Here is a 25,239-nt window from a genome sequence, read left to right as displayed (position 1 = left end):
ACTATGAACAGAATTGCTTGCAACAAGTTGACTCTTGCAGTTCTATAGCTATCCAACTTAGTAAATTTTCTTCTACTTCTAAAATAGAGTGGTTCAATGGTTGGATGAGGCTTGTATTGGGCAGTAAAAATTTAATAGCAATGTTTTTAAACAATTTGATCGTCGATGAGCAGCACAATTGTCAATCAGTAGTATGAATTTTCTTAATTTTTTCTGCAACTCGACATCCCAATTAATTGCTAAGCCATTCTGAAAAGATTGCACTCGTCATCCAAGCATTTTTATTAGAAATGTAATGTACTGGCAAACTATCCATTCTAAGCCAATTAAAACAACATGGCCTTCCCAATCACGAGTTTTCATATGTCACTTCCCAAAATATTAGCACAACAAAGCATGGTGACACAGTCCATAGGTTTTTGAATCCAGATAACACTTCATGTTTGTAGAACAAGCACCCATCTGGTAAAGTACAATACAGTCCCATTTCATCAGCATTGTAAATGTCATCAGCAAGAAAATTGTGAAGAATTTCTGGGAGTTTGATAGATTTCCATAAAGCAGTATTTTCTATATCAGCATTCAATGTTTTACCATGAGAATTCTTGTATTTTATCTGATTTCTCGTTTTCAATGAGATAACCTGTAGTCCATTGCTTTAAATTCGTTATGATTAAACTTTTTTGCAAAATCATCTGCCTTGTCTTTAAGTGTTGGATCACTGACACTAACACCTCGGGAAGTTACAATGGCGTACCATTCATTCAGAGCTTCCTCAACAAGAGGAACCTTACCCTTCCATCTTGTCTTCTTTGACAAGATGTTCCATGATTTTTTAATGCCCATTCTTGGCGTATTTTATCTTCTTGGAGCATGATACAAGCTATCATAGTTTTTGGTATACTAGTTAGTTCTAATAGTTTACAATGGCTTAAGTTAGGTGGATACGTTTTTATTTTGTCAAGAAGCTTTCGTTCACTCAATGTCATCATTACACAGCATTTAAACTTACAATTTTAATTAACTGTTAACAGGTAAATTAACAACAAAAACTGACACAGTTTGAAGACGTTGATAAAGCCTATGCATAAAAATCCCAACAAAATGTGTGAAAGTGGAAATAAAAAACTATAACTGCAGATAACAAAACAAATGGACAGTTACAAATGTGTTACAGTACACCTTTTGTTGGTGAAACCTAAAGATGTCAACGTCTTTACTGCAGTTTATCTGTCAGAATATTTACTGACTCTATCCCACACCATTATCTAGCCGCATAATTCTCAGAATTACAAAGTTCACTGCTGGCCTGTATTAGTTTTTAATAAGAAATATACATCAGATATTGGTCCAAATAAGCAGCATTATGGATAGTACAAAATGAAGTACTATCATTGCAAAATATTTTGTTTTTTCTTTGAAGAACTGGCCCAAAAAACTGGCTGCCCCAGTTAACCAATGGGCCAATTATCCAGAATCAACTATACATATTTTGCTACACTGACAAGATAATCATAAATATATTTAAACATTACTAAACCCAAAAAAAAATTTCTTCTGATCAGCAAATCAAAAACATTCAAAAAAAATTTACACATCTTCACAGTTTATGATGTAGGGCAGTTTATGGAGTTATCATTCACACTAATTAAGTCCTACTAAACAATCTACTACTAAACAGGCTGCTTCCAGGTCCGTTGGTATAAATACAAATTAATAAAAAAATTCCATTAAAATTAAGATTCATTAAATAGAAGATAAGACTTTTTTTTAGAAAAACAATCATTATAATCATAACTGTAAAATTACACAATACTATGTAATAGTCATACTTTTACTTGTCAAAGAATTAATAGGCCCAGCTTCAACCATCTAGCAGTACAGCAATTAGGTTTATTTTCTTTGCTTGATATGACCACATAGGCCTGAAGCTTGTGCGTGAGATATCGTAATAGAATTATGTATTAATATTATACAAATTAAACTCACATTATTTTAATAACTTCAATTTGTAATAAAAATTAAAAAATTAATTCCTGCTCAAAAATTCTTTTTTAAAAAATTAAAACAGAAAATTCATGAGTTTAGGTTTTCTATAAATAATATAAAGTAATCAGATTTTCATATAGTCCAACCCCAGCCAAACTCCCTGTCATTTTAACTTTATTTTCAAAACTTATAAATTCGCAAACATCCTTCCTACCTTAATTCCATCAGAGGCACCAGCACTAAGAATTATATCTAAATAATCACATGGGTGACCATCTCTTTTCTCAATATATTGAGCGGCATGCTTTCGAATAATTTCAATACCAGGTGAATCTGTGTATGAACCTTCAACAAACAAAAAAATATTTAAAAATACTTAAAAGTTACAATACATTAGTTATAAAAGTAAATCTTCCATAATTATGTAAATAACTACGAAAAGTAAAAATGTATTACCTAAGAAGATATTAATTTATTTATAGGCTACTGAAGAATGTCAAAATCAGCTTTTTGTTGCAAAGGATGAAATTATGAATAAATGCTAAACATTTACTGAGAAAAGAAACTGGACTAAACTGATTGAAAGGACAACAATAGTTGTGAGTGAGTGAGTGAGTATGAATGTGTGTATGTGTGTGTGCACATGTACACCTTTATTAGTTTACGTGTGGCCGATCAGTGGCAAGTTTATACATGTAGCATGACTTTTTTTTTAACTTCAGACAAATGAGTAAAATTTTAACATTTGTGCTTAGGAAAGCATAATAGAACTTAGCTACGCAATAAAAAAATATACAATTATTACTACTAAATAATGAAAGCATTTCAACTCTAGTAATATATTTAGAAGCTTAACAAGTAAATAAAAACATATACTATGTTACTTATAAACACAAATAGTAAACTATACACGAACAACCTGTGAAACTACTATTTTCCAATTAGTGTAACATAACTATCGATACAGAAATGTACGGTATTTTGTGTTGTAAAAAATGAATTACATAGATATAACATCAACTATGATTCAAACAACTACTGTCATTTAAAGTGAGTCCACTGTCATGAGACTCTTAACTGTTACAGGGATAATATAATGAGGGAAATAACATAAAGGGATAATAAAATTAAAATATATTATGAGAGATAATATTAAAGAAAAATACTGTTACATCTTTGCTGTTTGACAAGGATATTGAAACATAGCACAAGTAAAAATTACTTATAAATACAATTTATTAATGTTAAATAATTTATACAAAATAACAATTAAAATTAAATACATAATATTTATAATAGCAATTAAATTATAAATACCAAAATGCAATTCTGATTTAATAAAAACTTTATAACTAATAGACACTAATACAGAATTGATAATAAAGATAATCGAAAAATTAAAAATTTAATTAATGCAAGTTATTCACTTTTAACTGTTACAAAAACAACTACCTTATACTTCGTAACTGAATAATGTCACTTTCACTCACACTCACAAAGGACTCAATTGAACAGCTTTTTGTTTTTACCCACTGTCCAAGGAATACTCATGATGCACTCTTCACTATTTTGATACCACACATTCACTCCAAATGTTCTTGCAGATTTGAAAGCATTTATTGCAAACCATACTTGTGTATATCACACACTGTAATGAAACTTGAAAAATGTCACTCTACTGGTCTCCTGCAGTATCAGTACCCGACCTAAACTTTTGTTTGGTCAAGCATAATATAATTTAAATAATTTTCACCTTCTACGCTTTTCTATAAATCCTTTCCAAGAAATAATTCCTTTGTCATTTCACCTAATTTTCCTTCATTTTCTCTCTTTTCTCTTTCTGGAAACTTCTTTACCCATTACAATAACTGTCATGTAAATTTTACATTGCTTATTTTAAACATAAGCAAATTTCAAACAATCAGTTTTAAAAAACTATGATTTATCATAAATTTTATGCGCAAGTAAAAATATTTGTTTATACTTATAATATTATAGAGAAAGCAGAGCCAAGGTCTGCAAGTATAAAAACAAAAATCTATTTTATATATATATATATATAAATATAATTCATAAGAAAAAATAAAATAACTTACGCAATATAATGCAGGGTGATAGATTAATAATTATAAACATTTTTTACATCTTAAATAATTAAAATGAACTTTAAACATTAAGTAACATAAACAATTTTAATAATTAATGATTACAAAACATGACAATCTAAAATAAAATTACATCAAAAGGTTATCACAAATCAGGGAAGAAAACGCATGATAGTACAACCATTACACATTACTCTATGAATTAGATTTCAAAGTCCTGATATTCAACATAAACAAAACGCACAAAAGTAAAAAATTATAAACATTTTTATGAACTTTTAATGATGTTTCCTTAGGTTCATCATTACCAAAATGGATATTTATTTAAATTTAATTTATTCTAAATCCCTTTATCTAAGCTTAAAAAGTTTGCATAAAAATGGTAATAACAAAAATAATTTAATGTAATACATATCTTGTTAAAGAAAATGAATGTCAAGGTAATTAATGATCTAAGAAAAAATTATTCTGCAATACAAAGTAGCTGGATTGATTACTAATACATTTACAAAATATGAAAAGAAAACAAGCAGTTAAGCTAGATGAAAAATAGTATTTACATTGAGGAAAAAATGAGTAGACAAACGTATTCAATAAACAGAAATAAAGTTGCTAACATATGAGTTTTTAATTAGCATGAAAAATAAACAACTGACATTTAAATGTCAACTGTCTAAACAAAGCTAAATAAAACTTCACTTGAACAATACCTTTAATTAAGAACGTCTCATCCCATATGCTAATGAACAAATTCATCCCATATGTTAATGAGGTATACAAAATATACTAAAATACTTTTACTACAGATAAAATTTTACAATAAAAAATAAAATGTTTGAAGCACAAAAACACCTGTATACTTATATAAATACCAGTAACAATATCAAAAATAAAATGTTTCTTCATAAATGTCTTTCAAAAATAAAATTGATTTTACAGATACTAGCATGAAGTCTAAATTTTATCTCGGTTAAGCAAATTGAGGAAATAAATCGAATACAGCAGATTCTTAGGCAATTGAAATAAACAAAGTGGACAGATTTCAGATAAATTTGATTTACAATATAATAAGAAATAGATGGTCAATTCAAAATAAATAACATTTTTTGTCTACAAAAACAAGTTATTAAACATGCATTTAAAAGACACTGATAAGTTATATGTTTATAAATAAGAGTAAATGAAGTAAGTCTATTCTAATAACTGTGGAAAATATCTTTTGTATGGCAGTAATGTTTGAATACACAGCTGCAACTTGAACCATAATGAGGGTCATTATGAAACAGATTTTCCTATGATCGCTGACATAAGTGTACAATCATTGACCAATCAGCAGCAGGTACTATTTACAGTATCAGTTGTTTTTTTACATTGATTTGGTAGTTAGCAAGCAGAGGTTAATTTGAAAGTACACCAATAGGTAACATGAGTTTCTATATTAAGACTGTTTATCCTTTTGTTAATAACATTGGATTCTAAGGAAGAAATATCTTTAACACTGATCGACATTAAATAAAAGGTAGAACTTATGACAAATAACCTATTGCCACAGAAATGTATTGTTTAAAGTATTTTTTGAAAAATTAAAAATATATATTCTGTGAACAATGTATTATGTCACTTAAATCAATAATCCCAAACTTTCTCACCCATAGAAAAAATACAGTTCTCTACAATGGCCATTAATTTACACCTGCAAAATTTACTTCACACTTGTGCATTAATGGTTATCATTATAGACTTAATACATAGTGAACTATAATAATGACTTTGTTAAAAAAAAAAAAAATCATTATTTCTTTTTAATTTTTATATCTTTCTATTATCTATGTAATATTATTAAACTACACTGGTACACAAAATTTGATTTATTTTTTGTCCCAGAAGTGAAAATGGGTGAATCTAACAGCATTTTTTTATGCCGAATTCAAATATGGTTTCAGAATTAGTCTCTTACATACGAATTTTAAGAGACAGCAATTTTAATTGTACAATATTACTTATTTAAAATGGATTCTTAGTACAATATAATCTTAAAACAAAAAGTAGTAATGTCTGATTTTCAACAATATTTTTCATTATGAACAACTCTCTTTAGCGTCCAACAGTAGTCAGCTAGCATTCTCAGACCAAAATATCCTGATTGAACCATTCACCATTTTCATCACTAACTGCTCCTAGATTTGTTGGAAAGAAATCTAAGTGTGAGTCCAAGAAGTGAATTTTCAGTGACATGTTGCATCCCATGATTTTATAAGATTTTAAAAAAAGATCACCACTGTTTCTTTGTAATTCTCGGATTTATTGTTTCCTAAGAAGTTTTGACAAATGCTGTTAAAAGACTTTCATGCATTTTTCTCCACCTCATTTAACATAAGTTGTCATCTTTAAATAAATATTTAATGTGAAGTCCTACAAAGATTTTTTCTTTGAGTTTAGCTATACTGCTCTTTGTAAAGTTATCTTTTAAGTAGGCGAATCCAAGCACACTTCGATCCATGGTGTTCACAAAGTTTTTCATAAGCCCCAAGTTTATATAGAGTGCAGGTAAATAAACTTTTTTTTTTGGGTGAAAAACATTTTTTTGTTATCATCGCCCAGAAAACAAATATATGAAATATAAAAATAAAATCTAATAAAACACCAACAAAGATTAAAACAAAACAGAAACTTAAAATAGAAATTAAAAAACAAAATTAAAACTTAAACTAAAATATTTAACACAAAGACAAAATAAAAAACTTAACTAAAATGTTAAACACAAAAACATACAACTACCGTAAAAAAAATTTAAGAACACTATTAAAAAGTATGTAAAATACTAACATTTTGGAGAAATAAAAATACCTGGTCCAAAACTTCTTTATCATTGCCCAGGATTTGACAAGAATTCCTGGGCAAGTTAAAGTGGCGACGCAAAGCCACATAATATATACACTCTGCAAGGATGTGGCACACAGTCAAGTGGCAGTTGCATCATATGCACATCGGTCATTTTCTGCTGACCTCAGGTACTCGTGAGTAGCTATTATATGTCCTAACCGCAATCAGCAGAAAACCACTTCCGCTCAGCAAATTTTTCTGGGGGGAGATCTCATGGCAACACATTATCTTTGACATATGAAAGTTTGTTATCTACTGTGGCAATCAAGTCATCTTGCCACCTTAAATGAAGTGTGAGTTTGATATAGTTAATAAAGTCAGATGTAGAAACACAGGTAGTAAAGGATGGTTGACTACATGCGTCTTTAGTACCGGAATCTGCACGTTCATTACCAAGAATTCCCAAATGACTAGGGATGAAAGTCATGTGTTGCGATGGTTCAATTCGGCAATTGCATTGTAGATTTTGGTGATGATAGGATGTCTGGAATAAAAATTTTTTAAGGCTTTGTGAGCACTACACAAGTTGCTACAAATAAGGATATAATGGTACTTAGGGTTAATGATATTCAAAGCCTTATTTATAGCATATAGTTCAGGAGTAAATACACTCATATAATACCAGGTAGACCAAACATGTAGGTACGGTCATTAATAATAAATGCACATCCAACAATATTGTGCTGTTTCGATCCATCTGTGTATGCTACTGCATCTGGGTTTGTCTTGGAGAGAATATGGTGAAACATTTGCTGAAAGAAAATAGGTGGTGTTGATTCTTTATTGTGTATCGTGAGCTCAAACGTAAAATTTATAAGGTTGATTCTCCAAAGAGGATACAAACATGGATAAATTGGAAAAACAGAAGGTGTGTCAACATTTATACAGTGCAGTAAACGCTGGGTACAAATACCTACAAGTGCAGTATAACGTGGATGGTCCTCATATCTTCGAAAATAAGGATTTTTCAAGGAATGCGTCAAAAGCCGGGTGATTTGAGTGTCCTTTCAGACTGGTAAAATACGATGCTAAATCCTGGTCCTGCTATTCCAAAGTGATGGCTCACCACAGTCAACATGGATGCTTACAATAGGGCTTGATGTAATGGCACCTGTCGCAAGCCGAAAAAAAGCATGACGTATAGCATCCAGTATTTTAAGCACAATATTGCGCGCTAAAGAGTAGGCAACACAACCATAATCTAAACAGGAACAAACTAAGGAATAGTAAAAATGCAACATACATGACCGATCGATCGGCACCCCAATTGGTATTGCTAAGAACTCGCTATATATAAGGTGATTGGTAGCTTGTTTTGATGTAGCGGTGGCAAAAGATACATCTGATTTAACCAGGTTCTGTGAGTTAATTATTTTTCTGTATTCTCTGCAGCCAGAAAAAATAGCTTCTGCTTGGTAGAGAATCTGAGAACTGCCTTTTCTTCTTTAAAAGTTGAGCAATCTCGGGAGCAGACTGAATAAGAACCATTGCAGTTCGCACATTTTTCATCTTCATGGCAGTTAGTGTCATTCTGGCCTTCCTTAGCACATTGAGCACAGATATTTGTCTTCGAGCAAGATGTTATAGTGTGACCGTAACCTAGGCATTTGAAACATCAATGCAAGTTGGGTATGAATGGTCATACCTGAACCAACAACCACCAGTTGTAAAACCAATTCAGGTGATACTGGTTGATTAAAAGTTAGTATAAGAGAAGGCATTGGTTCTTTCGTTCCACTCTGCTGTTTCATTATATGTTTCACATCTATAACTTCTTGGGTTTGAAGTTCATCAGCTACTTCTGTTACGTCCAGCTCCAGAATGTCTCTGCAAAAAGTTACTCCCCAGCTGTTATTTTATGGCACATCGTATTTATGTTTATACCACCCATATTAGTAATATGTATCTACTCTGTTCATCGTTATGAATGTCAATTAATATCGATTCATCTCTTAATTTTTTGATGTTCTTCGGTGAATTACACGAACTCGTTATTACCTTGTTGATCAGGAAGGGCAAGACCTTATGTAGGAGCCACCTTCCTGAATATTTCACATAACAAATGTAATGCTTGTAACCTGTGGACAGCTTGCTTTACAATTCGCTTCATTTTCTCCATTACTGATATCCTTATCAGACAAAGCTGATCGAGGCCTTTTCACAAGATTAGTTTTGGTCATTTTTTCAGACGGACCACCAGCCATCACGGGAATTTGTTGTAGGCTTGTAATTTTAGTCCCATGAGTACCGGCGATATAATGAACCACTCCAGCAGAACATGCGTGTACTGGAGCTAAAGCTAAATACAACTGGGTTCACCCAGGTGCCCAAAAGACATCTTTTGACTCACTACATAGAGCCATTCCCCTGTCAGCATGATAGTTTCCACATTGGGTTACTATCGTGCTTTGTAAGGTGTCACATCAGAATGTATATCTAAGAAGAAATAGTACAGAATGTCATAATGTAGTTGTGTAAGGGTTATGTTGTAAATTGTGTAGTGTTCTTGGTATAGTGTAAAGTGTTCTGAAGCTCAGTGTGAAGTCAGAAGAAAGGCTAGAGGCTAGGCCCGTGGGGACGCCAACCCCCAAAGTCTTAAAGAATACGGCTCCCCGTTGGGAATAAACTTTTTTAAATCAACTAACTAACTTAATCAACCTTAGTGGTGCATTAACAACATTATTCTTTCCTGAGTTAATGCTGTTCAGTTTAGCTATTCTATCTTTATGTAATTTTTTCGGTCTCTGCTGTCCCACTCACAAAGAAAACAACAGTATTGGTAAAACCAAATACTGTGAAATATTTTATTAATCTGTTGTATTTATGGCATTTTTTTTTTCTACAGGATACTTTGTTTCCAGTTTTTGTTTACTTTTAATATGAAACTGTTGAAATACAGACACCAAAATCTGCTGCAACACTACGCAAAATCTCACCACTGTTGAACCTCTACTTAGAACCTTTATTATAAATTGTTAAAACAGATACAGGAAATAAATAAACCAGAACAATCTGCACCTAATAAATTAAAGTTTCATACTGTGTACATAACATATTGTTACTTTTTTACACAGCACAAAACATTTTTCTTAATGTTGAAAATATTTAAATTATTTTTTTTTTAATTACAGATAAAATAAATTTCAGTTAATTCAAGTTTGGATAACCAGGAATGTACTGTAGATTAATAAATATTTTTTTATACACTTATTTTAATGTGGTTGCTGATAAAAAAATTCTAAACTTATTTTTTTTAATTTAAATTATACAAAAATCAAATATTTATAAATCGCATGAATGCTATCAGGATTATTTATTAATAATTATTATAATATTATGTGATTATTTATTAAAAGATAAATTATTCTGAAAAAATTACTTACCAACACTACTACCACGACAACCATCAAGTATTACTTTTGCTCTAGCTTTTATGTCAGAAGGAAATCTAGGATCATCGAACAATTCTGGTAAAGCACATAGAGCCAGCACCTTTCAATAAAAACAAATATTTAGATAGTTTTTATTTAATTTTTGTTTTAAATTCATTTTTAGCTATACTTATTCCAAGTTAACCTAAACCAAGTGTTAGTTTTACTTGGTCATATCTGCAGTAGTATAAAGAATCACTTTCATGTTCACAAAATTTTTTTATAAAGGTCATCCTATAAGAACACCCTTAAGGCACATACTGCATCATAATAGCTACCATTTACAATAGAAGCAGCATCTCCCTATTGACAAGTAAACTGGGGATACTACATCATTACAGTGAAACTGTTTTGATAGTGTATTTGTACCTACAACTTTTTTATAAATAAGTTATCTACAAAATATATATGTAAAAAAAATTATTGTAATAATTACTATGTAAAGACAAGTTTTCTACTATTTTAAATTGCATTTTCAGTTGAAGAGAAACAAAGATAATTTTTGCAGGTTTCTTACAAAACAAACACAAATTAATAATTAACATAAAAAAGCTGATACTGTCAGTTTGGAATAAATTGGATATACTTGTAAATATGATAAATTTTAAAAAATGAGACAAAAATAAGCACACACTCAACATAAGTCCAGTCTATCAGGGTGTATATTCAGTGAAACCTTGGTAAGCAGTATTTCAATAATACCTTTAGTATCACAACAGCATTAAAAAATCATACATAATATTTTTTTTAAAACTTAAACAACTTTAAAAACTGCATGGTATAATAACTTTTTCAATTCAACTTTTCATTTAGTATCAATGGCCAAAGTCAAAAAATTAACAAGGAATCATTATTTTCTTTTTTTGAGCAGGATTATATAAAAATTGTAGCCACATACATGCTGAGCTTCATTATAGCAAATGCAACGCTAGCCACTCAAATATCAGTAGGAGTACAGTAAACGTACACACCGCTACACGAGCACCACTCCCTACCAGCTAGCGGACTGCGAAACTCTCCCACCACAGTGGCCCCACCACTCGTAGGTGCTTACAAAAGAGCGAACGGTAGATAAAATTTTTATTTCATCGGTGACCACCACCTGGAGAAACAGAAGAAGAAAGAAGTTCCCTGGCCAGCTCAACTTGGGACCCGCAAGTGGATGCCAATATTCTCGACAGAGCAGCACTGAGGCCGGCCCACTGAGGAAGTCGCTGGGTGCAGACATACCTTCCTGCCCCAGCTTGCAGGCTCCAAGCACCCTGGCTGGCGAACTTAGCAGAAGGAGGCAGCCCAATGTGGGATCGCTCAGGGAGAACCACTTCAGTCACACCAGCGGAAGACAACCGACGCAGACCCAACACTGTGGGGCTCTGGGGGTCACCATTGCCACACTGTAGTAGAGATCCAACTGCCGCCGAGAGGAAGCTCAATTGGATGAGCCACAACTTCCTGACTATTGCTGGCATAGCAATAGTCGGCTCATGACTATGAGCCGACATTGCTGGAGACCAAACAGCCCTTCTCAGGGCTACCTCACAAAATACAAAAATGGCCCTTTTCAGGGCCATAACTCCAAAAACCTCAGATAGCCCTTTTCAAAGCTACCACAACAACATGGAGCAAAGATCACCTGGACGAGAAGACTGGACTTAGGCACACCTCTGCCAAACACATGATAGCCGAGAGACCAACACACAAGGCGCCCAGCAACACTGACTGCCTAGTTGTATCTGTGCAGCATTTCCGCCATTTATATCAATAAATAAATTATGCATAATTTATATCAATAAATTATGCAGCCTGCGGACATGAGGACCCAGAACTGTTCCTCTCCCATCTACAAACTCAACTACAAGAGCACAGGGCCTGTTAAGCAATGAGCCGAATACGCCAACAGGCAGTTGAAAGGAGATGCTCTATCCTGGGCAAGGCAATACAAAGACCTACTACTCAATTGGCCTCAGTTCATCAATCGACGGCAACATAACTGTCTGCAGACTACTGCCAAGGTGTGGTCCCAACTTTATGGACAAATGCTAGAGGCTGTTGAACCAATGGAGCTTTTCCTGTTGCACATGAAGAAACTTCTTCACCAACTAGCACCCAGTAGTGAAGTCGCCTTCCTACCAATAATGTTGGAGCAGCTCAGATCCCAACAACTTCTGCTGTCAATAGCAACGATCCATGATACTGACGACCTGCCTCCAACTTGGCAGGGAAACCCGCAAAACCATTTTTTGGCATGATTGACTTGAGCCTGCAGCATCAAAACTGGACTGGTTGGCAATGAAAAGTATGTGGCACCTGCTGAGGTGAAGGCAAGACTGGAGACGGTGTTAAAGCAGCACAAGGGAGTATTTCCTAGCACTCCCTTGCAATCAACTTGGTCAGCAGTACATGAGATCAGATTTTGGGAAGGAAGCCGCCCAATTTGCTTACCGATGTACCGGTACAGCAAAGAAAGGAAATGGATTATAAGAAAACAAGTGACAAAGATTTTGAGGCAGGAGGTGATAGAGCAGTCAACGTTGCCCTATAACCCTCCAGTGGTCACTGTTAAGAAGGAATCTTTACCATGTTATTGTGTAGACTTCCCAAATTATCAAAAAGAATATTCAACTTAAATTGCTTAAATCAACTTAAATCTGTTCATTTAGAATAACATGTTATGTTTTTCTTGTGTTTATGTATTTCATAATGTTCATGTGGTAAGGTGTTATAATTATCATTAATCTGGATGTCTACAAGATCACTTAAATCCCAAGTTACAAAAACCAATGAAATTTAATATTTGGCCATAAAAAAAATACTACAAAGAACAGTAAATTAGCAAGAAAATACATTTTTTATGCTGCTATTATTCTCTCTTTTACTCATCTTAATGCACATTAGTCTTAATGATTCATAATCTAGGCATAAATTGGACAATTATTTATAACTTGGTGACCTGTATGTAAACTATACTTCTGAACTGTATTCATAACTGACAGACAACATTTGTCATTAGATTGTACAGGTTGATTCTTTATAACGTTTCATTCATATTTCATTCACAGGAGCACCTACTGATTTGCACAGACATTCAATCAGATCTCCTAATGAGGCAACTAATAAACAGTTTCATAGTCACCATGATCTTAGTTTATAATCTGTCATTCATTTTGTTTACGCTAGTTTGTGGCAATATTTCTTCTTACTTAGGAGCACATAGAATGAAATTTTATTATCAGTAGTTATGTTTTATTTTTTTGATACTAATGAAGAGATGGCTATACAGTGATGAAATAAATGAAATTGTAAACAATCCAGTTCTGATGAGAGATTTTTTTTTTTATTACTGTGACAATAAAAGTGATATTCTGACAGCATAAAAGGCTGGGAAACAAACTATAAGGAAAATGTGTCAAATGCCAAGAAATCTTGCCAAAAGCAAAGAGATATTACAATGAAAAAATATTCTGTACATATCAGGCAATAACAAAATAAAAGCTACCACTCCTGATTTCAAATGTATTATAGAGATTGCTGGATGGTGAAATATATTTTCAGCATCTTTGGAAACCAATTTTGAGCTCCTTTTTTTCTAGTTCAGAGAAAAAAAGCACCAATATATAAATATTAATTATTATGTAACACATGCATGACTTAAAACATGTACAAGACTTGCAATTTATTTTTTAAGTATCAAAAAATAAATTTCCTGTTGTGTTATAATCCTGATTTTTAGATCTTTTAAACACTGGGATTCCATTTTTATCAGTGTTGTAATTGCCTAATAAATTACAAAATTAACGTTTAAAATATGTGTAGATTGCTCAATACTATTGGAATCTAACTACAGAGTGTTACACTTAAAAGAGGCCCCATAACTTACTTTGGTTTATAAATAATAATTACATAATAATTTATAGGTGTTGCAATGATGCATCTACTTCGTGTGATCTATCCACTTCTACGCACTTGCCGTCATGTTTAACCATGTTCCTGGCTACTCTTATTAGCTGAACCCTGCCTATTCCTGGATGGCATTGGCAATGTCTGTCTTCAATTCCTGCAGAGTATGTGGATTGCTCCTGTAAACAATTTCTTTTAAGTAACTGAACAGAAAGAAGTCTGGACTAGTCAGATCAGAGAATCTTGGTAGCCACAATTCCTTAGAAATTATTGAAGAATCAATTCCTTAAAAATGATTGAAGAATCAATTCCTTAGAAATGATTCTTCAATCATTTCTAAAGAATTGGATTTTTTCTAAACAGGATTTCAATGGAAGCACTTTAAAGATTCTGTAGATCTCTGTAGTAGAGTGAGCTCTAAGGCAAGTGGTATATCCTGTTGCAACCAGCAGTCACTCACATCTTCTTGCAGTAAAGCTATGAACTGTTAGATAACTTCTTTAAAGACAACAGCAACCAGTTTTTTTCAAAACTCACGGGTTCTATTATTGGTTGCCTTGAAACCAAACACGATACGCCAATTATTTATGAGTGATGGGGAACATGAGATTTTGCCTCTATATAAGTATCTATCATGATACACATTCTGCAACAGTTAACTGCATTTTAACAAACAACAACACATGATTATTCAACCTTGTTCAAAAGCCAATTGTTGTGTGTTGATTAGTTGGAGATTGAATAAGTAGACGAATCCATATTGAGTTATGTAGTATTTATTCATTTGTAGAATACATTTTTGATTAGGTATATATCTGGTAGTCTTGTTTGTTGTAGTTTGATTTCAGTTTAGTAATAACACATTGAATATTAATAATACAGAGTAATTGAAGTATATTGAATCGAATTAACGTAAATGAATGATTGAATAACTAAATGCATTGTATGTTACCGTCCCACTATACCATCTTGCAACGTGTGTCCACACCCTTGTGTAATGGAAGAAGTGCACGCATGTCATCAGCCCTAGCGGCGTGAAATGTAACTACAACAACAAGCTACCATTACAATATTTTGAATAAGAAAACATAATATTAAAACTTAACACCAATGCTCAACACAGACTGGCAATACTCAAATGTGCAGGTAATAAACAATCCTCCCCACTCCAGCTCCAGTCATATCAACATCTTTTGCATTATTTTACCCATCTCACACAAATATATTATTTTAACAAAGATGTGCATTTAGCAAAAACAGTTGTGTGTTCAGGTCTGTTTTAAGTTGAACACCTGTACTACCTATCCATCTTAATCCTATCTTTATCGCAATGGGATAACAATTAAATCATTAGCAGTGGTTTATTTATCTTGAAAAGCAAACTACTGGCTTATCCAAATTTTAAATTATACGGTTACAATCCAGATAGTGAATAATCCAGTAGACTTTTTAATCCAGTTAAATAATTACCTTAGGACACGTATTGTTTCATTTCATCAGCAAAGAGGATAACAATAAGTAGTCTGAAATTTATAGGACAACCATTAATAAATTATCTATAAGTCAATTTACTTGCTGACCAGTTTCTCTCCATCAAAATATTAATCCAAATATAAACCAGAAATTAATTAAGTTTTACTTATTTGCAAGCAAACAAAACAGCGACAAAACTTACTGTAGAACATTTTTAAAGCTACTTTTTATAATTATTTCATAATGTTTTCAGATTTAAAATTAAAAAAATAAACCAAAAATATTCCTATACAGGATCCAAAAAATGGTAGCAATCAAAATCATGTAATAAATAATTAAATACAAATATTTTAATTAAAATAGTACCTGTCGTATAAACGTAATAGGAACTTGTCCCATAGCATGACAATCACCAATATTTGCTTTAATGACTTCATCAAATGGTTTTTTAACACCCTAAAAAATAAAGTACATTACAATAAAGAACAAAGCCATTCAATAACAAACAAACTTAAAAAAAAATAATTATAAAAAACACACTATAAATAGATTATGTAAAAAATTATAAAGATGAAAAGTTCATAGTTTATTCCCAGAACCGGATAAAGCTAGTTCAGCTATCATAAAAATTACATTTAAAAAAAGGGTCACAAGGATATCGTAAGATAAAACATAATTAGTCGCATAAATCAGTAGCATTATTGCTACTGAAAATCCCACCTTATAAATCAATAAATCAAAAATACAAGTAAATAAAAAAAAACCAGGAATTGATTTACGTGCCAACACTTAAATTAATATTTTGTGATTTTTCAATTTTAGTTTAAAAAATTATAAATTAGCATTGCATTAAAAAGAAATAATTAATTACTAAATTGATCAGTAAACCCTGTATAATAAATGGTCTTTCCCCTTCCAATTTTGTGGCTTGACTTTCCAAAACAAATATTATTAATAAAACAAAAATATGATGCCAGCAATAGGAGAGCTTTTTGTGCTGTATTAAATAAATGAATTGGTATTTTTCAATTTGATTTAATTATTACAGCAGCAAACTGAAATATCTACTGATTCAAATCAACAGAATTTACTGTATTTTTTAATTTTCATGTTTTTAATCATATTTAGTTTGTACTTTTTCTTTGATAAATATTGGTGTGATTTATTTATAAACTGAAATGAAGATTTTTTTTTCTAACCTTTTAATCAGTTCTTGTACCTCTCTCTGCAACTTCATTTGTTTTTTGTCAGAAGATACATATATTGTTAAAATTTTCACAATATTTCATATTTCCACTAAAATTATCATAATTGAGTTATTTTCTGCTCTTCTTAGCATTGTCACACAACATTTGTAGTTGACATGTATCACAGAACCTCCATTCTCAAAATTACTTTTAACATTGAGTCTTCCTGATTTGAGATTAATGAATAACTAGCAATGTTAAGCTTCTCCCACTCCTATCCCTACTGGCATGAACTCTTCTACTTTGTCCCTCCTGTTCTAACTAAGAGTCGTATAATTTCTTGAAACTAACCTTTCTGATTCTTCATTTAAACAATTTAAAATTTTTAAATAACATCAGGCTGAGTGTTTATTCATTCATTAATTACCTGCCCTTTTAATTTTAGTTTGAATACTTCCATGTTTTCTAGAATATTTTGATGGTTTCCTTTTTCAGCAAAATATATTTTCACAGATTTTATTATTTCATTGGAAACACATCCTTTTTCTATCAAATAAATTCTTTAGATAATTCAGATTTAGATAAAACTAGTTTGGCTATCCTGAACAATTACATTTAAGAGATTAGATTATACATATAAGATATTTATTTAATCCTTGGAAAGGAATCATAAAAAAAATTCAAATAAATGATTCATAATTTTTTTTTATTGGTATCATATTTATACCAATAATTATTTAAATAATATGTAAAATAAACTTTTCACTGGGAGCCACACAATAGGCAAGGTAAAAGAAAAAATCAATATACTCTGAAATCAAAGCAAGGTACACTGTACATGTAACATACATCGCTCAGTCTGCATTGTCTATAGTCTAAAGTTACCAGCCACTAATCTAAATATGCATACTTATCTTTGATCACAATAAAGTATTTATCTCTTTAGGATGAGCTGCAGCCTGCAGCCCTTATGGAGAAGCCTCCATAATATAACATATCCTAACAGAAGATTAATAAAATAACAAGTCCAAAAATTGAAATAGGCCTAAATTTACGGTGAACAATATATGTATTTTTTGGCAAAAATAAAAATGCACAAATTAAACGTGTAAATACAACTGAATAGGTTTTTGCATAATAAAATAGAAACTTTTAAATTGAGGTTAATAACCTAGGTGTATGACCTTGATATATGACCTATTTAATTTTTTCTCTTAATTAGAAAAATTAATATGTATAAATAAGTGTTGATATTATATAATTAGGTTACTGTATAATTTGCTATTATTTTTGTTGGGGCACACTTAATTAATTTCTCTACTTGGAGTCAATAAAAATTATGCAAGAGACAAGTTTTACCTATCTTATTTTAAAAAAAAAAACAACAAAACAATCACTTGTGTATAATGGCAAAGCTACAAAAATAAATGCCTTTTAAATGGTGCAAACCACAATCTTCAACAAAAGGTTTTCACAGACATTATAGTTACTATTCCGAGATTTTGAGATATTAAAAACTACATTTTTATATTATTTAGGGATAATTTAAATTAACTTTAATATCTAATGAAAAGATGAGTTGAACAATATTTTCAACAAGATTATATGGGCTAAGAGTAAAAACTGTGAAAAAGGGCCCAAAATTTGAATTAAACATGTGTAAAATAAAGATACGTTTATTCAAATAGATAAAAAATTTGAATGTTATAAAAACAAAACACACTGCAAAAATTAACATAATCATTCACTAAATAACCACTTATTACAGCACAGAAACATAATTCAAACTTAATCAGAAACATTAATGTCCAGAGACATTATTTTCCATATATAATCAGGCTGACTGTATACAAGTATATCTATTATTAATATAAGAAAGTTAAAAATTACAAATTTTGGTTAAAGTTAGGTAAAAACAGTCATTTTTACCTAACTTTTAATCTATCATGCAACTTACAACAAATTTATAATCACAACTTTTAAGATATAACTGAATAAATTATGCAACATAATAAAAAAATTATTACGAGGATAAATTAAAAAAAAAACAAAACCAACATATTGTTAGATCCCTACTTCCTACTAATGGGATACAAAAACTTGATCCTATTATTCAACGTTATTCATCACAATGAAGTTAAAGATTTACATATACTACTACTGAACATGTTTCATGATAATAGCCAAAAGGTAAAATTAAATAGTCTATACACATTATCATACACTTCAAATATTTAGACTGAATAGAGGCTTGTTCAAACATAAAAGGTTACTTGAAAAACAGATATACAAAATTTCAAGTAAAAAATGTTAAAGAATGCAGCCAGTAATCTACATCTTTCTCTTTTATTCATAAAACAAAACAATAACGCAAAAAAAACTTAAATTTTGGTCTATTGTTTATTTTACTCCATGGATAAATTAAAAATGTAAATAAAAATAATAAACATTACCAAGTAATATGGTTACGTAGTCAGTTAACCTCTTAACACATTAATTTTCCGGCCTGTGTGCGTGATAAATAATTAGCATTATTAATACATAAATACATAATATACACGACTTTTCTTAATTTAACTATGAATACACGCACTCAATGAAAAAATCTAATTATTAAACAAAATAAAAAAATAATACTTTTGAGGTAATCAAATAATTTTTGTCTAACCTCTATTTCCAAATTAGGCCCGACACCGATAATATTTGAGTATGGCTACTATACGTATGTGAATCCACTGCAAATAAAATGATAAGTGATGAACTTGATAATATCGGTATTTATCTGATAAAGATTGAGAGACTTCATCCAATCTTGGATCAGTTTCAAGGACTTATAAAAAGTAAGTTAATTTTTCTCACCTGTTCAAGTTCTTTTTCTATCTCTGATGCTCGGATTACTAACGGACCTCTTACTGCATATTCCATTATTTTTATAGCCGGATTCATATTGTCTAAAGTAAGGCATTTTGGAAGAGCTACCGCAGCACAACAGTTAGACGTGGCCATTTTACGTGAGAATAATGATGAATGAGGCAATAACGGGGATAGTAATTTACTTCTTCTATTCCCTACCCATCTGATTCGAGTATTAACACAGGTTGAGTGAACGATGAGATTTTTTGCTGTAGCACAGCTAATAAGTCGCGTAGACGTCATGATGATAAGATAAATTTAAATTACCTAAGTAACTTAATAATTAAAAAAAAGAACGGTAGTTCTACTTTCTTATGCACTTTGTCACAGAACGACGATCGTAACACGATAAATTCGGCATACGTCCACTTCACACTGCAGCCATCTCGGCACTGAGCCAGCCATTGAATACATTGACAAAAAAGACCTATGGAATCAATGAACACTAACTGTTTATTACTCAATTAATTAGCTCATTACAAAATAATTTGACCCATGTCAGCATAACTACAGTATTTAAGCAATTAATTTTTAACAGAATAGAGATAAAATTTTAATATGAGTGGGGTTTCATAACTATAGAGAACTTTTATCTCGGTGTACTATATTTACACAGCTGAGCAAGAGAGATCACCCCAGTGTACACCACGAAGGTCAGAATGTCAATCGTTTTTTTTTGCGTATACAGTACTTTGTGGCTAAAAACGAAGATTTATACTAAAAAATCACTCCATTCCCGCTTCCTATTTTCTCCCCCACTATAAGCTATAATTAAATCTCTGTAGTTGAGTGATAGCATCTAAGCATTTTTATTGCGAAAGGTCCCGCGTTCGAATCCCGGTCGGCATGGTTGGCATTTTTTCTTCACTACATAATGTCTATTACATATTTCTACGCATAACCTTCGACTTATGTGCATAATTAATCATCAATCAGAAATAATAAAAAATTAAAATACTATTTTAAGTTACTAAAGCTGGACAAAATAAGTTAATGCGGACTTTATCGTTATCCCCCCCCCCAAAACCCAATTTTTTAACCAATGAGAAAAAAATCGGTGTATTTTTTAATATCTAGTGGCAATATGCATGTTTCAAACCAGCTGGAAATATTAATATTAACAATAGCCCGGTTGGAGAGAAAACCCGATAACATGCTCTTTTGGGATGGTCTTCTTATTAACATATTTTACGTATTAAAAATATAAGTATTATTGTACATAATCTTGTATATAATAATTGTATTATTGTATATAATTATATAATAATTATTGTCGTATAACTATTATATAATTATAAATATTATTGTTTATAATGATAGATATAAATATAATCAACCAAACTTAAGCTACGCTCGCTTCGATCGCTAACCTTGACTAATTAACAGTCATTACTGAATTTATTATTTACATATTCAAAACATTACTGTTAATTAATAAGGTTTGCGAGCGTAAGTTAAAATTGGTTAGATTATATTTATAAATTAAATAAATATAAATTGTTATATCTTGTTATTGGGTTATTTCTCCCACCTGGTTATTGTTAATATCAATATTTTTGCTATTTTCAGTTATCTCCGGCGAAAAACTTGCAAACTTTTGGGGAGGTGAGAAACAAAATACTAGGGTTTTATTGAATTCCCATATAACAAATTTTTCTTTCAATATATTTTGTTTACGTTGAATTTTTATTTTTTTTATTTTGAAACATGCATATTCTCACGTAATTCTTAATCTATATTAAAAATACATCTATTTTTGACCTGATTGGTTAAAAAATAAAGCTTTTTTTTTGGAGAGAAATGTTATATAACGTTTGAAATTACAAGCCTATTACATTATTAATAGTTGATTTTTAATTGACTTCACAAAAGGCAATTTGGTTCCAAATGTATTTATTTATTTATTCATTGTATGTTAAAGTACTAATAACCAAATGTACAGACTTTAATGATTCATTTTATATTTTACAAAAATTATTATTTCGGTAGTTTCACAGCAAGTTTCTTCCAGATATCGCTGGTGGAAATTTTTTTAGCAAAAAAAATTACTCAGTCACTCATGGTTTGAACACTTTTTTATGGTTACCATTATTCAATACTGTATGGTTGTTTCATAATGTATTTAGATAGTAAGGTAACATAACAATATTTATTCCTACATTCAAAACAGACCTACCTCGTACTAGGTAGTAGTCAATCTCTTACTTTCTCTGCATTCCTTAATTTATTTTTAACAAGACACATTTCTAGAATTTTGTGTTTTTGTGAATGTTTTTTTTTCAAATGGGTGATTGTTTTACTAGCTTTTGGACTTTTTAAGCGGCAAAATGTTAATAAAAGAAACTAAAACACTGACTTCAAGAACCATATTAAAAACAAAATTGTTCAATTCGTCTTTAAATTTTAGCCTTTTAAAGTCAGCTTCAGATTAAGGGTTAGAAAGGTATTAGTAATGATTTATCTTTAATTTGGTGCAGACTTCAAAAAAGTTAAATTTTAAATTATTGACTAGGATTGGTTTTGTATGGTTGTTTCATAATGTATTTAGATAGTAAGGTAACATAATATTTATTCCTACATTCAAAACAGACCTACCTCGTACTAGGTAGTAGTCAATCTCTTACTTTCTCTGCATTCCTTAATTTATTTTTAACAAGACACATTTCTAGAATTTTGTGTTTTTGTGAATGTTATTTTTTTCAAATGGGTGATTGTTTTACTAGCTTTTGGACTTTTTAAGCGGCAAAATGTTAATAAATGAAACTAAAACACTGACTTCAAGAACCATATTAAAAAAAAATTGTTCAATTCGTCTTTAAATTTTAGCCTTTTAAAGTCAGCTTCAGATTAAGGGTTAGAAAGGTATTAGTAATGATTTATTTTTAATTTGGTGCAGACTTCAAAAAAGTTAAATTTTAAATCATTGACTAGGATTGGTTTTTACTTCTTGAAATCAATTTTATTTTTGTTTTTTTTTCTAAAATGTATTATATTTTCAGTTTTCATACATCAAAAGCATAAATATGTATCACAAAGATGGTAACCAATTCTCCATGAAGGATGGAGAACAACCAATCTTGCTGATAACTGAACACGTATTTCATAAGTATAAAACCTGATTGTTTTAAAATATTTTGCTCTGTACAAATTCCTCCTAAATGTTTAGAACTGTTGGAAGTTACAACTTTCAACAGTTCAAAACATCTTATCTCTAAAAAACTAACATCAGAAAATTAGAAATTTTCTTTGCTTTATTATTCAAGGTTACATGCTATAAACTATTACCTTTTCCCTGTAATTCCTGTTTTAATAAACAGTAAAATGTAAAACACACTCAAATGATGAAGGGAAGATTTTTTTTGTTTGGCTTTTTCTGGGCAAAAAACGCTTTGGCATTATCATCACCTGAATGGAGGGAACAGGAACTCATCTCTTCTGCCATGAAATATCATCAAAATCATCTACTGATACAATTTTGCTGATTAAACTATCCATATGGTACAATAAAATCCTTAGAATACCTGATGAATATTCTAGCATTAAATAAAGGATATCCTGAGATGTTCTCTGACAAGTCCCATGGTATTAGGAGCACATCCTTTGGATATAAAAATGTACAGTCCCAGTTTTATCCTAGGAGTAGGCCTACTGGATATCTGTAGTAACATCCCATGTTATTGGGATTTGATATTTATAGTGCCAAAGAAGCCCAAAAGAAATCTAATTCATAATTAGGGTATCCCTAATATGTTTTTATGCTGTAACATTAGCACTCCATAGAATATACAACGGACATCAAATGGATACTATTATGAAGCATATAGTTACATTATATTTATGTTTGTAGTTACACTTTGTTAGGTTATGAAACTGGAGTTACTGGTTCATTAGGTAACTGAATCACCTGCTTCCTCAGTGAAACTTGGTAGGGTTGCAGCTCTGCCTGTTGGCTAGTCTTGTCTCCTATTTTGAGGCAAAATGGAAAGTAGTTGACTTACATTTTAGTTCCATGTTAGATAGCTGCTCTAGTAATAATTGCTAGTAATAATAAAAATATCACAATATAAACATGTTCATATGATTTATTTCACATTGCTAATAAGTAAGGCATTTAATCTACTTATCAATAACTCAGTTACTCTCAATCTTAAAGTAAATACTAGTCTTAGTTGTTTTATTTGCGTAACCTTAGTTATCAATGATATGTATGATTGCATAAAATTCCCAACTGTTAGAATATTTGATTTATCAAATGCCTGAAATAATATTTAAATAATAATGCTGTAATAACATCAATAAAACTATTTATACTGACAAGCCGGATGTTTACATACAAAAAAAAACTGCTTCAGCAAAATACCTCTACTTTTATGAATCTTTTCTGCATTGTATTTTTTTTTTAAATCCAAACTATAAAATTCATCTGAAAATAGCTGGAAAAGTTCAAAGAATATAGAGAATCTTAGGATCAGATTGGATTTTAGCAAGGGGTAAGAATATTAGGCATCACCCAATCCCCAACCTTTACCATTTCATGGTTATTCCCAATAGGCATTCAACCACTAATTTGGCTTCATTTCAACTCCTAAAACCTTGCAATGATTTTATGCATTTAATAGGTCCAGTGGAAGTAATTCAGCTCTGTCAGTAACTCTATAAGAACCATATTTTCATTTAAATCTTCAATGTCATAAATTTTAACCATCTGAAGGAATGACAAGATATATATCATTAGAAAAATATATCTAAGATACTTCCGTCTTATTTATAGCAAGAAAAGAAATTTTCTTGCTATTTTTTACATTCTATTAAAAACTCTACAGGAAAATAAATTAAAGCTCATACATTTTATAACAATTTTCATCTAAAATATTTTTTGAAATATTAACTTAGGGCTCCACCTCTGTGCTGTTTGAAAATGTTTTTATGCTTTTTTTCAGTTAATTTTCATTCTTAAAAAAATTAAATAAAAATAACATACAATTTAAAATAATATCCCATAGTGCCTAATTGATAGTGACAGATCAAGTACAACTCAGATAATAAAATTATTACAAGTCTGCTGTGAAAGCACTAGGTAGTTTTTTGAACAATTTAACAAGTAATGCTTCAAAGTTTCTCACTCATTCAAAAACATATGAAAAGACTGATTATAGATAACAAATATCATAAGGTTAGTATCTTTAAGGCTGCTGTGATAAGAAACAATTAAAAGTATGGTATTATGATAAATTTATTATTATTGTAGTAAACTAAATAAATTGTAGTTAATCATGTTATAAAACAAACATTTTACTAACTCATAATTATCAGGAAAGTGTTGAAGTTGAACAGCTTAATGTATAACATTTTTTTTAAACA

The 25,239-nt window shown here is 30.7% G+C and overlaps 1 protein-coding gene across 1 annotated transcript in view; it reads right to left on the bottom strand.

The window, feature by feature from the left end:
* Positions 1 to 20,407, bottom strand: part of LOC142327108 (alanine aminotransferase 1-like) — a 43,921-nt gene extending 23,514 nt beyond the window's left edge. Inside the window, exons 1-4 of the mRNA XM_075369968.1 lie at positions 19,825 to 20,407; positions 16,145 to 16,234; positions 10,361 to 10,469; positions 2,204 to 2,334 (exon numbers count right to left, since the gene is read on the bottom strand). Of these exons, the coding sequence (XP_075226083.1) occupies positions 2,204 to 2,334; positions 10,361 to 10,469; positions 16,145 to 16,234; positions 19,825 to 20,121 (627 nt within the window). The 5' untranslated portion in view covers positions 20,122 to 20,407. The remainder of the gene's footprint in view (positions 1 to 2,203; positions 2,335 to 10,360; positions 10,470 to 16,144; positions 16,235 to 19,824) is intronic.
* Between the last annotated feature and the right edge of the window lie 4,832 nt (positions 20,408 to 25,239).

This window comes from Lycorma delicatula, chromosome 6, assembly GCF_047948215.1.
Source record: "Lycorma delicatula isolate Av1 chromosome 6, ASM4794821v1, whole genome shotgun sequence".
NCBI classification, from domain to species: domain Eukaryota; kingdom Metazoa; phylum Arthropoda; class Insecta; order Hemiptera; family Fulgoridae; genus Lycorma; species Lycorma delicatula.
The sequence above is the reverse complement of the archived record's forward strand: the minus strand, read 5'-3'. Positions and strand labels throughout refer to the sequence as shown.